Genomic DNA, 15,532 nt, shown 5'->3' with positions numbered 1-15,532 from the left:
GGGTTAAGTAATCAATAAATGCATGCATCATCTAAAACACTAGTGATCCATTGCCTACATTAATCAATAGAATAACCATTTTTCTGCATTTTTCCTGGCATTTTGTAGATGAAGACTCTCCATCACCAGATGCAAAATGTCGAGCAGTTACATGCTCTACTCATTATTTTTATTCACTTTAACAGTTTTGTAAAAATGTTTAAAACAAGATTTGCACAACACCTCATGTACTCACGCCCTGTAATTCATAAATACACCAGGAGGTATAAACTGCTAAAAAAATATATGCCAACATAGTGAGCAACAAATTTGCTCAATCCAATAAACCATGCCTGTCACACTTACTATGATTTAATAATTTTAAACAGGCACATCTGCCAACTGTCTTCAGATTGACAGCAAGTGTTTTATTCTGTTTGACTACATCTTGAAAACAAAAAAGGGCCAAAAAGACCAGATAAACAGAAGAGACGGTCATTAAATATGACTGACACCTTATCACTGCATGACGACATGTATGGTTCTCTTGAAGAAATCACAGTGTTGGCAGGCATTACTGTCAGCATGCCTGTCAGACATTTTAAGGGTCTACACCTACTGCTGTCAAGTGAAAAGAAGATTGGTGAAACCTTTAACGTATCTTTTGTCAGAAAACCTGCTACCTTGTTCCACTTATCAACATGTAACAGTCCTTCCGTTTAGTCATGACATTGCTGAAGGGGAGGTTTCATCTGTATGCCACTCATGAACCACCTCTGTGTCATTACTGAAGCTTTAATTTGCACGATACTTTAAATTGCACTGCACTGACCGTCTGGCTGCTAGTAAACCCAGGGTCAAAGTCAGCCTGAACAAATGCTTGTACTTTTATTGTCTCGAACTGAACTATGGGCTACTTACTTCATTCATCAGTCTGCTGGAGCAAATATGGAGTGAAACCCTATTCATTGTTAGTCACAAGATAAATCAGTTATAAAGGATGCTGAACTAAAAATAAAAACCTCAGATCTTTACATAATGCCTTACAGTGAAGCTGTTAAATTGCTAATTAGTGACATTGTGTTTAGGGTAGGCACAGTAGTGTGACTCAGATTTTACTCAAGCCAATGCACGGGTGTTTTCTTACGATAAAAAGTTAATTTTCCTCGTCTATTTTTTTAATCAGTGCACAGGAAAACAATTTAACAATACCTGAAAACTAAATCCTATTAGTTCCTATTGTTAGTGCTGGACTCTGTAGCTGGTGGATAGATGGCAATGCTGAACGAATCCCAGTGTAAAGAAAAGAAATCCATCACCTCCCACTCCACATATTATAACAATGTCCTCCCTTGTACTGTACCCTTCGCCTCCTTGCTATGATTAAGTGCCTGATTTGTGGTTATCCAAAAATCTACAGAGCTGCTAAAATCCTTCTCAGACACTCAATCACAGTAAGCGAATGCAGAGCAATGATAGGGCCCTGCATTCTATTCAACATGCGGGGGAGGAAGAGGAGAGAAAGGCTGTAGATATATAGCCAAACGTGTGTTTCCCTGATCACGACTACAGCTGAGTAAAATTTGCCAATACCAACAGCAGCACACTTTGTCAAAAGTGTGCAGATGGAAAAGGAAAACAAAAGATTTAAGGATATTATTTTGAGGAGGATTTTAGGATTCTGACTGAGATTCAAATTCACCATGTACTGTACCTCAACAGGTGTACTGTAAAAACCAGCTCAGGAAATGTATTTCCCTGAGTGACAATCCTACATGCCTTACAACCAACACCAGAAAAGAAAGCTGCAAAACATCACAGAGGCGTGCACACACACATACAGACACATAATTTAAATTACTGGATTTGGTCTGTGTATCCTTGCAGCGGTGTTCTGTGATAGGGAAGAAACTTTAGCAATCGATGAAGCCATACCATAATGAAGTCTCAGGAGTCTGGCCTGGGTGTACAGATAACTGCCCTTTCCCAAACTATAGCCCACATACTGCAGCTAAAGAGCACAGCGTCAGAGAGAAAGACAACTACTGTGCTTCAATTGACGGAGCGTTACAGTCTTCTCTGACCACAAGGGCTCTGTGGGCTATAGTTGAGCACTGATTCGCCACAAAAGCAGCATTAGCTCTTTAAAAAATAGGAAAAAGGCATTAGCTCTCTGAATCAATTCTACACATTTAGACTAGACAAGATTTTTAAAGGGTAAAAAGGTTCCAAAATTTGACATTTGTTATCACAGTCAGTGTCTCCAGCAGGCTTTCACTAATTTGCTCTCTGGGGCACCCTGAGTACTTCCACAGAGCTGAGATTGGCACATGAACTGGCATCAAGAGTTGCAGGGTCTTACGCCTGATCTGTCCAAGTTAGTTTAGCGAGCACTGGCTTCTTCTCTCATTACTTAAGGACTACTGCTGAGACCCTGAATAAGAATTAAATGAAAATCTTAAATTAAATATGGATTATTTTTAAATATTGATATGGATGGAAGTCAAAAGGCCCTTGAAGCTGGGTAAACAGAAGAACCATATAAATATTAAGTAACAGCTAGTTTAACGACTTTACCTCATGCTAATTCAGCCACCTCTTTCTGTTACTTTAAAGCCCCCAGTGCATCTTGAATTGAGCAGTAACACTGAGGAAATTTATATTTACAGATTAAAATATCCAGATTTATTTTTCATTGAGAAGTTAAATTTACACAAGACAGAGTTTGTTGTGGTTTTATATGTATTGACGCATGACTGGATGTGAACTTACATGTAGGGGCAATGTAATTTGTGGCAGTCGGTGATTGTGCAGTGTGTCAGTCAGAATGACCATAGTTGTATCGTGTATAACATTTGACCAGTAGTACAATAGAGGTTTAAGTTCCATTTACTGTGGGTTTAACAGCATTAAAGAGGATTTGAGTAACAGAGTGAAAAGAATAGCATTCCTGCGAAGGAGGGGTGCAGGGCAAAATAATCTGTGTGTGTTTATGTCAGTGGTTGAAAGGGTTTAAGGGAGTTAATGGAAAGCAATGTCAATTCAGACAGATTGACAGCGCTTGATGGACAGATGTGGTAATGTTTTTCTAGCAGCTTAAGGCATCCTGAGGCCTTGTCTAAACATTTCTAGAGGCTGACTGTTTTATCACTGTAATGAGGATGTAATTAAATAAAGCAGTAACACAAATAGCTATATTCTTGTTTATATGTTATCTGCTTTATTTTCAATAGTCAAATTATATTCTTGTTATTGCTATATGAATGATTTCAACTGTAACAAAGATAAATGCAGTACAGATACAAAGAATGAGGAAATTTGGTTTATCAGAAGCTATCTTAATACTATTTCAGTGATTATTCCTGAGGAAATAGAAGAGCGAGGAGAGACACAGGTCACATCTGTGAGCAATGACTGCTACAATTCTTAATTCTCCAATGAACATGACAGATTCCCCGCAGACAGGGGGGCTCAGGAGGAGTTGTCGTTTCAGCTGTCCCTGCTGACACATCTAACATATCAGAAGAGCTGAGACAGCCAAAAAAGAGAGGACAGGGAAACCCTGTTCTTATGTAATACAAAGTCATAATAAAGCCTCTGGGCTTCAGTTAAAAATACTGTAATAAATTAAATTATACAGTTCGGCCCAGAAGTATTTGGGCAATGACAGGTTTTATGATTTTGCCTTTATACACCCCTACAATGGATTTGAAATAAAACAATCAAGATGCGATCGATACAGCTTTGATAAACTAAATATGAGAACTGGCTAAGGTGACTGAACAATCTTTGTTATGCTTCTAAAGACTACATCTGCTGGAGGAGCTCCCCTCCTCTCTTCTCTATCCACTCATAGGTCACGACTGCATGTCATTAAATTCATGTCTTCTCTCTACTGTAATTGTGCTTCTTCCTCTCTGTCTCCCTCTGTCTGTGTCTTCTGCAGGTATCCCTGGCCTCACAGCTGCATGTTTCCAGTGTGTGTTGTTCTTTTGTCTTTCCTCTTTCCACCCTTCCCAATAGGTTGAGGTAGAGGGCCACCCACCCTGAGTCTGGTTCTGCTGGGGTTTCCATCTGGTAAAGGGAGCTTTTCCTCTTCACAGATGAGGTGACTGACTTAGCCATTGTAGAATATACAATGTATTTGCCTTCAAGAAGTCTTGTCTAATTTGGTAGTATATTTAGGGTCATTACCCATTCGCACTATGAAGCAGTGTCCTATGAGTTCTGTAACATTTGGCTAAATGTGAGCAGAGTACAGCACTATTTACCTCAGACTTTGTCCTGCTGACATCAATAAACTCCAGTGGCCCTGTTTCACTTAGTTGTCTTCTAGACATTTTGCTGTTGTTAAGTTCACCAGTGCTTTCTTCCCGAAGTATGCACTAAACTATTCATCTGGCCACAGCTTTTTTTTGTTTTTGCTAGCCCTCTCATAGATTTATATTGTCTTTCAGACTAATAATGGCCTCCTCCACTGATGGCCTCCTTGGACTTTATATTAATAGCTACATTCAAACAGCTGCCAAATTCCAACTCAGTATCTGATATCAACTCGAGACCTTTTAGCTGCTTCATTTGTCATGAAGTAACAAAGCATCAGACAGCACTTGGTCAATTACCTTTGTATAAGTCAACTTTTCAAATACTTTTGAGACCCTAAAAATTGAGTTATTCTACATAAAATGGCTGTAATTCGTAAACTGGAAATGCTGTATTTTTGTAAAACCTGCTTAAATCAAGCTGAAAGTCTAAACTTCGCATCAAATCTTGACTGTTCTGGTACAAATCCATTGTAGTGGTGTATAAAGGTAAAATTATAAAAACTCATTGTCCAAATACTTCTGGACCTAACTATGTTTTTAGATGTAGGGAAAAGAAGGCTATAAACAGGAAACCTGCAGTGCTCACTGTATATACTGATTGTATTGTACTGTAAATTACAGTAGAAATTCTGTTCTGTATATAGTTACTGTATAGATGCTAGTACAGAGAGAATTTAAATAAATGTATGTTTACCATTATAAAGCAGCAGTGATCTCACAGCCATGTAGGGATTTCAGCAACACAGCTTGTGAAACTAGGTGTGCTCACACCAAACATGGATGACTTACAGTCTCAGCGAACACGCTCACTAATCTGAAGGAAGAGAATGAAGGGAGTAGAATAATCTGTCCTGTTCAAAGAGAGATCCTCCCGCCTGCCTGTGTGCATTTGTCACAACTAAGGGAACGTTCAAACAGAGAAGTGTTGCTAGGCAGAAATGCTTTCTACTGCACGCATCTCAATAGAAGAATGGGACAGCTTGCTGTTGATGGGATGGAATCTTGTGTTTAATTTGATCTCATTATGTTACAAGTTCTCATTGAAGAATACAGCCCTTTTAATATCAAGAAGTGGGTCAGACTTTGTTTTCTGTTTAACATGTCCAAAGCTTTTATTTGCCTTTAATTTAAATAATCTACTTGCATCTTGTCAAATAAAAGCAACAATATCTGCATACGCGACAACACTGAAATTTTAGGCTGGGCTACTTGACATGACATCACATAATCACAAATGAACTTAACCTTAAACAGCCATGGTGTAATATACAAAGCCTTACATATGAGAATATTGCAATATTGTATATCAGGATGGTAACAATGGCCTTTCATGACAATCATCTTGTGGTATAGTTCAAGATGGAAATTCATACACAGAGCAATTTCAGACATCTAAATATGATGTACAAACAGTTTTCACAAGAACATTTAGTAGAGCTGCTATAATAAGATACTGAAAAATACAACAACTAAAACAAAACAGAATTGTGTAATCGCTGGCATTCGCACCTCTTGTGCCCACACTCCATTCCTGACTCGAACATTTTGACAAGCTGTCACACTGGGCCAGCCAGAGATAGCTCAAAGATGAACTGGAGAGGTCACCACTGGATACCAAATCTATATCACTCTAAATATCTGAACATCATCTCCCACTCCCATGACAAAGATACAGTATGACCACTTCTGCAGCTCTCATCAAAGTAGAAGACATGTGAGGCACTGGGCTTGAGGTAAAATAGAAGAATAGGTTAGGCTGCAGCCTGTTCAGCTGTATCCAGCTGCAGCTGTGGATACGAGTCTGCTGCTAAATTTAGCTCCTGAGTAGGGGATTGCCTGAAGGAAAACGTCACAGTTGCCCGGGCTCACACACGCGCGCCACTGCTGCTAAAATGTAGAAAAATCTAAGTTCACAGAAGCTCAGTGCAGATTTATGTGTTTCCCAAAAGATTTGTATGTGCATATCAGACAGAAACAACAAAGAGAAAGACACTGGTAAGGTGTGTGTGAGAGCCTGAAGTAAGAGACATATGTTAGGACATTAAGAATACATGTTAGAATAAGCTTTGTAGCAGGAACCTGTAGGAAATTAACATCTCTCCATACTGCCACCGTGTCACAGGCTTTTAAATTGTTTTAGTCAAGTCATGTTCAAGTTTCAAGTAATGTTAAAAAGATACTGATAAATATTAAAAGTCACTGGACAGGATGTTCAATAGAATAACAGAACTTCATCAGTGTAGCAGTGCTGGCTGTAATGCACTGAGTGTTCGGTTAATGGATTATGGCACTGAGTGCAGTGGGTGGCATGAGGAACGGGGATATTTTGTATTGGATAACACCTGCACCATCTAGCGGAAAACAGATGTTACTGACAGAACTACTTAGACAATTCCACAGATCAACTGTTTACTCAGGGAAATATGCTCTGTATTAGTAACTGCTGTTTGTTTTTTCATTGATTTGCTGAGGAAAAAGTTGTGTTGATTATTGCTGTGTAAGAGACGAAATTATTCCTCAGTTAATCAACTGGTAGTGAGAGACAATTATTAAATGATTGTCACATTAACCTTTACCAACTAATAATTGTTTTCAGTAAACTACCAACTAATAGTGTGACATTATCTATGCAGCAGATGTGTCTACTGCATATGCAAATGGTATGCTTATTAGGATTGTATGATCGGTTGGTGACTGTACAAGTATCAGCTTCTACACGTGTCTGACCCCTAGTGGCAAACACCTGATAATACATCTGCACCAAAACACTGGACTAAATAGCTGATCCCAATGGAATCAAAATGTTACTCAAACTTTTAGATATAGGTCATAACAGACAAGTGAAAAGCAATTTCTTTAGCTAAATGCACACTGCACAGCAAAGCTTTTCACAGTGAGCGTAAGAGATTTATGGTACATCAGTGAACACAAACTTAGCTTTGTCTGTATGAACACATAAGTGGAAGTCATTACCATGTCCATTAGTGTCCATAAAGCTGAGCCATAAAGCTATTCTCCCCCAGCCACCCCCCTTATAACAGGAGACACAAAGCTTTCTCTCTCAATTCACGGAACTCAAGCCGTCTCCTTTACCTGCTGCCTGGCTCTTTCAGTCAGAGGTCACGGACACCAGGAATGGTTTCCTGATATCCAAATAGGCTTGCTAAGTGGTAGTGAGCACAATCTTTACAACTATAAAACCTTATGATTGAGAATAAGGATATTTCTAAGATGAAGGCTGGTTTAGTAGTTACATATATTTATTCTCACTGCCCAGTATTCGATCACTAGCAGAAAGACCACTCATCATGTATTAGTGAACCAAGAATAATGTTGATTTCCTGCCAGGAAAATAAATGCCACTGTCATCACATATCTGACTCAAGTCAGATGACGCATCTCTGCACTGTTTTTCTAGTGGCGGAAAACAAGCTTAGAGTATTTCACAGCATGAAGAAGATCTTAGTGAACAACACAAGCATGTGAAGTGGCTACTGCAGGTGATGGTACTGCAGAGAATGACTGAATGTGGCCTAGTAGTAATACTGGCCTGTATTCCTGACTACACACCTAAAATAATGATGAGTTTGAGCCAGAGGTTGCATGTACCTGCTGACCCAATTGCAGCCCTAATTACAGAACTGCAAGTGATCAAAATACAAGAAACAGCAGAACCTTTGGCAGAGCACTTCCTCTGCTACAGGAGATTAGATGAATTGCCTGTGGTAAACAAGAATAAATGGTTAAATGTAACACTATAATGATCACATGTAAATCAGTCTATGTTTTAATAGACCCACTAGTATATTTATAATGTTTTAGTTTGTTCTGTTCAAAGACAAGCAGCCTTAGTGTTAATAATGTGTAACTTGTATTTATAAAGTAGGAGGTTTTTAAGTACAGAACCACACATGCTATCTGCAATATTAAACTCCCTTTCAACACATGCACCCTAACCCGTCATGATCCAGTGACTGAGCTTTACACACCACCAAGATAACTATGGGCAAGTCAAAATGCCAGCAGCAGTGAAATACAACACTACCTGCAGACAACGCTATAAACTAGTCACTCAAGACACGGTAATAGCAGCCAACCATACCTGCGTTCTAGTCACTGATCTCAGTCAAAAACAACAGCAGTAAAGCCTGTGTGTAATGAAAGCGATCCATGCTTACAACAATACCATCAGCTTACCAGGCTTTCTTAGCCAACACAACAGCTGCTAAGCCTGATACCCAGCTCAATCCCTTGAACAGCAACAGTCCGTAAAATGGCCCGTTTGTTTCCTCTTATTGGGTTGATGTCACAGATTAAATGAGTGCATGTTTCAAATTTGATCTCTTGCTCTATCAACAATGTAAAGTAAATACTATACTATACTAATATCTAAATCTTGTTGGAACAACACATTCAAACCTCACATTTTTAATTCAGTCAAAATCAATCAAACAATACAGATCACTGTGTCCATCGAAGCATGTATGTCCAAAACATCAACTTTTTAGAAACAAGGAAGAAATTTGAATTTTCTCAGTCCACAAAGGAAATTAAATCAGGTTAACTGTGTTAAAAACAAAAACAAAAACAAAAAAAACTTACAAACTTTAAAACAAAATTTCAATAAGCTCAGAAAACACTGACTTTTACCAAGCCCACATTTAAACACAAGTCATACTATATCTTAGCTAATATTATTATAGTTAAGTTACTGGGATCTACATATAAATTCTACTTTTAAACACACACGAAGAAGTTATTTAGGTTTGTCTTTATAGGCCAGAATTAGCTATGAAATAATTAGAAAAGCATAGCCGAAGAGGAAGGGAGAATATCTATATGATCGAGGGGAAAAAGATAAGTCTGAGTGAGATTTTAAGGGGCCAGATAACTCCTTATGGAGCAGTCTGCCCTTCCCATGTAGGTGGGCAAATATGCCACCGACCTAGATGATTAAAATAAAACCTGAGCCCCAGTACCTTTGAGTGCAGTCTGACCAGAGGACAAAGTAAGTAGAGCCAGAGAAAGAGGTTTGTAAATCCAAATGCGTTTCTGATGATCATTTATGAAGATCATTTATCTAAATAAACTTCAATCAAAAGTACACAATAGTGATTTTCCAAGCCAGTGCAATAACCACTACACATCAACTCACACCTCTTCAATGAAACGTCACGTGCCTCACCTCCCTTGACCAGAAAGCTGCCGGCACCTGCTGATTTTCAACGACCACTACTGTCTGGATCCCTGCAGTATCTGAGTCCCTGTTTAGCCTCTCCCCTCTCTTACCTGTACTTCATGCCTGTCTGATAGGACACACACTCCTCCAGGGCCAGGCCATTCATCTTCAGGAAGTCTTCCATGTTCTTAATCTGAGCAGCAACTCTCTGTTCCCGCAGTCTCTGCAGCTCACCCTGGTCAGTGGGCCTCGCTGGTGGCTGATTTAGCCCCTGGTCCGAGTGGTAGCGGTTGATCCCGCTCCGGATGCTTTCGCTGTATGACATAGACAGCATCTTGCCGCTGCCACTGCTGCTGCTCTTCCGAACACCGCTACCTGGCGCTGCCGGTTTTGGGATCTGCAGGTTTTCAGGAGGAAAGTAACTGGACTGGCGCCTGCCGGGAGGCCCCCGGGGGCCCCCAGCGTACCCTCCCGCAAACATGCCCCCGCCCCCTCCTCCTCCTCCTCCTTGTGATGCTGAGACGACCCGTGCAGTGAAGAATAAAGTAGGGACACTGACAGAGCGAGGAGGCAGCAGGGCACAGCCTCCTCCTTAAATAGCACCTGCTCCCATAAAAAAAACAGCTCTACTGCTTGGGGCAGCACACGGTCATGCATCCTGTAATCAGAGTCGCACAACATAGCCCAGCACCACCACCCCCCGACAGGTACAGGATGGCAGGGTTACACTGATAGGGAGCATTCGGGTGATTAAGGAGCAGGACCAAGAAGGGCACGTGCTATTTGCAAAAGGGGAAACATTCAAACATGCATCAAGCAACAGGAGGGGATATATATCCTAGTCTCAGTTCTGAAACTAAATCAGAGACAGTCAACACAACATTATGAGAGTAGTCCATAATTTATTGTAAATCTTACAAAAAAGGTATCAAAGGGCTCAAAAAATGTCAAACCAACTAATATGCACTCTCTACACTGCAACAAGGTTCACATCTCCAGTTAGGGAGCTTTACTAATTATGCTTTCCTTTTGAAAAAGTAGGAATCTTCAGTTGAATTCAGACTTGTTTTGGCCGTAGTTATTTTTTTCCTCTACAATTCAGTATTTTAAACAGTGCTGTACTGAATTGAATCAGTGGAGGGCAGCACTGTGCTACTTCCACCATCAGTAGAAGTGCAGCTTAATGCCATACACACTAAATCTAAAACTTTCTTAAGTGAAAGCGGTTATTTTATAACAACATGCTATTCATATATAATTCTCTGATGTGTAGAACAGTGTTATTTAAAAATCTATTCGACATAATTTTAACCTTAAACCTAAAACCTTTTCTGAACTCCCATGGTGGCCCCACAAAACAAAAATGTCCTCACTCTGTAAGGAAAATTTTTCTTTTTTTTTTTTTTGTCCTCACTATGTAGAAAATAGAAAATTAGAAAAAAGACCTCACATACACACACACACGCACAAAGTATAGCTTAACCAGAAAAGACTCCATGCTTGTTATAACATACTCCATTTTCATTTAATATTAGCACACCACATAATGATAGAATAGATCAATTTCAATGTACATTAAATGTACACTAACATTTTAATAAACACAATTTAATCTGCATCCAGAACATAAATTACTTTCTCTCCAAGTCACAATGCACAATGTCTTCTTTGTAAGCACACAAGAATAACAATAAATGTGTACTGCTGATTTGTCTAAACTGTACTGATGCTTTAAAATCTATTGACCAACATCACTTAAGTGGTAAATTCTTTGCCTCTATGCAACACAAGTCACACAGCTTCCAACAATTGCAACAAACCTTTTCTTACAATGACTATTTTTAAGTGGTAATAAAATAACACATGGTGAAAACTGTACATAATACAGACAATATTAATAATCTAACATGAAATAAATATTTTCTCCAAACCATTGACGGCATGACGCGACATCACATCTCACATCCCAAATTCACTACTAATTTCAGATCTCAAAGTCCTCTGAAACAGCTTTTGTCGCATAGAGTCAGAACATGTGAATAAAAGGAGGAGACTTTAAGCTTGGCAGCATGCATCCACACATCCACAGACAGACTCTTTACTCTGCCAGCCCGTCACACACAAAACATACGCACCAAAGTACACAAGCACACACGCATACAGACTTGTGATGTAGTAATGTGTGTAAATCTTTCCCCAAACTCACCTGATTTCTTGGGGGTCGGCTCATGAGCAAAGTTGTGGGGTGCTAGTCTGCTCTTATAAACACACACTGCAGACAGCAATGAAGCGGGTCCTCCCAAACTGGGAGTGTCTTACTAGGAAACGTCTAAACCAATTAGTGAATATGAGAGTGCATCTCTTCCCTCCCCTCACCACTTGGACCATACTCTATCATCACAACCAACACCTCTCCTCCTCCCCTCCCTGCAAGAACTCATGGAAGAAATCCATTTATGTCATTTAGTGGCCTGTCTTGTTTCTGCTAACCGCAGCAAATAATATCAGCCCTGAATTATTCACCAAAGCTTTTGCACTAAAAGCCTCTGATTGTTGTTCCACAGGAAAGAATACTAAGAGCTGGACAATAATGAGCACTGCAGTGTTGTGTGTGCATGAAACACACACACACAATGTCGAGCAAACATATTGTACATTTACACACACACCAAAAAAGAAAAGTGACCTGCATGTTCAAGTGCTCTCTTACCAATGCATTATGAAAACTACATCAGTTAAGCATCAACGCTGCCTTGTGCTCAGGTCAAGGTCAGGATCAGAGTGAGAGTGGGTCACATAATAATGGTCTTAAAACACAAAATGGTCAAACACACGAGAGAATCCCACTTACATAGTGGGTCGAAATTCACTTCTGAAAATAAATGGCAACTTTAATGGATTCTTCCAATCTCTAATTTATATGATTATAGTGGTAACAACAAGTACTGATTTCAGATATTGTTGGCAGTATTAGAATCCACATCACGTCTCAGCAAACATACACTAAAATCTGTAAAGCACGTCACTGCCTACAACTAGTAGTAGTACTTTGGTGTGTATGTTTTTGTGTGGCCTCAAAAATGCAAAAACTATTTAAATACAATGCCACTTAAATAATTCCATTTATAGAACCCGAGCTCAGATGAGAGTTACAACACCACTTTCTGTTTAGTTACGTATAATTTATCTTCTACAATTAGCTACTGTGTCTGTGAGGTGAGATATGAGATATGAGACCAGTGATGCTACTGAAGACAATGAGAATTTATGACACCTCCTGTTCTACAGTATATACATTTTTCTTAAAAACAACTCCTTTTGCACATAACATTGTGACAATGTGATAATGACAGTAGCAGACATGGTTGTGTATGCTGCTAATTCTCAACTGCACATAAACTACAGCATTAGGTTGGTTATTATAACTGTATATGCAACTTCCATCCCTGCCTAGATCCTGCTGCGGTTTTCTAATCAGATAGTAACTAGACTAAACCATGTTCACTAAAATCATATTTTTGCATCTGTGGATTCTAAGAACTGAAAATTCACATAAGCTATAACAATGCCAAACTGGACATATGCCTATAACACATCTAATGGATCCTTTCATGTTTTCCCCTAATTTCAATTAGATAGACCGAGTATAGAAACTTATAGTGGTTAAAGTCAACAGTCGCCACTCTAACAAAAGGACTCGGTGTCCTGAAAAATGTAAATCTGTTTGATAGTAGGAGCCAGAAATATTTTATACTAAAAGCATTCAGACAATATATTAGCCATTATGAGCGAGTAAAGTGTCTCTGGACTGGTGGAATCTTACATAAAAAACAGTACTGACATGTTAGTAAGAATAAAGCAGTACTAAACACAACAAAAATAATACTTCATTAAATGCACATATGGTATAATGATCACAGTGAAGACAAGATGAGGATGAGAAAAAGTAGTACACGGATCGTTGTGAGATAACACTTTCGTAGTTCATTTGCACCTCAGTATACCATCTAGCCATCACTTCTGCAGGATTACAGTCTCTGTGTTAAAATGTTTGGAGGACCAAAAAGAATAAAACTTCCTTTCCCAGCATCAGTCAATCAGAGTGATAGACAGCAGAAGGGGGCTTAATCGATCCCCCCCCCCCCATGTAGGCCAGGGGAGAAGATAGTGGGGCGGTTTGCACTTTAAAAGGACAGAAATGTGCAAGGCGCCAAGATAAAAGTCCGATAGTGAGCTCATTACAAGCACATCGACAGAGTCAGGGGGTTTTTATAACTGGATCAGCAGAATAAGGCCTAATATGAGCCTGTAAAACATGATCCTACTCTAAAGCAGCAGAAAGACTGACCATCTAAATGCACACTTCTGGCGGAGTGAGCCACAGCTATGCCACTCTAAGTGTACATCCAACACAAATCAAAATGAAAAGTGGCTTTTAGAACATAGCTCAGAGTAAACTCCCAAGGACCTACTTTTTGAATAATAAGGCTATAATACTATGTGGGAAACTCGGGTAATTTGGGGAAAAATAAAATAATTCAAAACTCTTCTAGATAGCCGTTATTCCACAAGTCTTTCAGGGTTCATGGTTTACTCTGATCCAAATGACTTGATGAGTTTCTAAACCTGTTGCATTTTCCTTTTGGTTTGGTTTCTTTTCATACAAAGAAAAATCCAAATGTATACGTGGAGGGTCACCGGTTTGAATCAGGTCTTAGAATATGCTCCAATGACAGTTTAGATCTAAAATCTTAATCAGTATTTCAATGAGTGCAACAACGAAAAATTCATTGAGAAGGAACTTTGACATAAAATGTTCTTAGATGAATGGTGAAGTTTTACAGGAACAACACTAGGCACACTCTCAAATATTACTGCTGAGAAAAAGAAGAAAAAAAAACATGATTTCCCCAAGGGGATCAATACACTATGTCATTAAAAAAGAAATCCAACTCAGACAGTTATTGTTGATTCCAAGGTTTTGTGAAGCAACCTTGCAAGAAAATCTATGATCACCCCTATCAGGTTTAGGCTGAATAGTGCATTGCCAGCTAAATAGTAGATATTAAGTGTTGTCTATGCTGCAGAGGTTTAGTAATGGATGTGTCGTTTTTAATGACAGAACAGCAAGATTTTTGTAGTGAATATAATGAAACAAAAAATGTTACAAAATACACTCTGCACAGACACCACATAAAAAATACCACATACACATAAAAAAATGTAAATGAGACACTGCTTTGTGTCAACAAACAGCGAAAGACGAGTACCTGTAGAACTGCAGCTGTCGTTTGGGGCTCCCATAACGAGCGCTGAAGACAGCAGGAGAAAGGAGGAGAAAGGAAAGCTTTGGTTAATGAAAGCAGGAAAGAAGTTAGCAGTGACAAAAATGTAAATGATGGCTTGTAACCAAAGATAGAGAAAAATGAGAAGAAGCATACAGTAGGAAAAATCTAATACTGCATTAGAAATAAAGTGTTTTGTGCACTAATATTGCAAAACTTTAAAACCTGAAAAGTCTTAGCATACATTTTCTGACTTTCTTTCTCTCTGCTCCATCCAGCTATAGCACCAAATCGCAGAATATTTTATGGAAACTTTGCTAATTAAAGGTCAGCGCAAGGCAACCAGAACTCTATTTAAATTAATTGATTCCAAAACAAAGTCACCGATTCAATTCATATACACTGTACACTCCCCACTTAGCATACAATTAAATTTTTTCATATGGAGTAACTTGAAAAGTATAATTTAAAGAGCCACCTTCTAACATGTAAATTTCCAAAATGTACCTCAACAAAAACATGCTTATTACAGAGCTGCTAAAATGCAGCATAGACGTTTCTGTTTTTCTATGTGTGGAGTATGCAACTGGATTTCTGCCATCACAAAGGGAGCAACACTCGACACCATTTGATGTTTGTTGATGCATTAAAAAAAAAAAAAGGTTGCAGACATTATGCAGTGACTTGCATGAAACATTGTGACGTGAGCTAGTGGAGTAGCATTCTGAATGGTACTAATGTGCTGTGTAGGCTGCTATACAATG

General features: G+C 39.0%; 1 protein-coding gene across 7 annotated transcripts in view; it reads right to left on the bottom strand.

Annotated features, from left to right (window-relative positions):
* kcnab2a (potassium voltage-gated channel, shaker-related subfamily, beta member 2 a) overlaps nucleotides 1-15,532 on the bottom strand; it is a 69,850-nt gene that overhangs the window by 26,501 nt on the left and 27,817 nt on the right. For 6 of the 7 annotated variants that reach the window (XM_026347300.1, XM_026347301.1, XM_026347304.1 and 3 more), the window contains exon 3: nucleotides 14,754-14,795. The exons of the other annotated variant lie outside the window; for it this stretch is intronic. In XM_026347300.1, the coding sequence (XP_026203085.1) occupies nucleotides 14,754-14,795 (42 nt within the window). The remainder of the gene's footprint in view (nucleotides 1-14,753; nucleotides 14,796-15,532) is intronic. 7 annotated transcript variants of the gene reach the window in all.

The sequence above is a fragment of the Anabas testudineus genome, chromosome 5, assembly GCF_900324465.2.
Source record: "Anabas testudineus chromosome 5, fAnaTes1.2, whole genome shotgun sequence".
NCBI lineage: Eukaryota > Metazoa > Chordata > Actinopteri > Anabantiformes > Anabantidae > Anabas > Anabas testudineus.
Note: the sequence above shows the minus strand (reverse complement) of the source record. Positions and strands in the feature narration are given on the sequence as shown.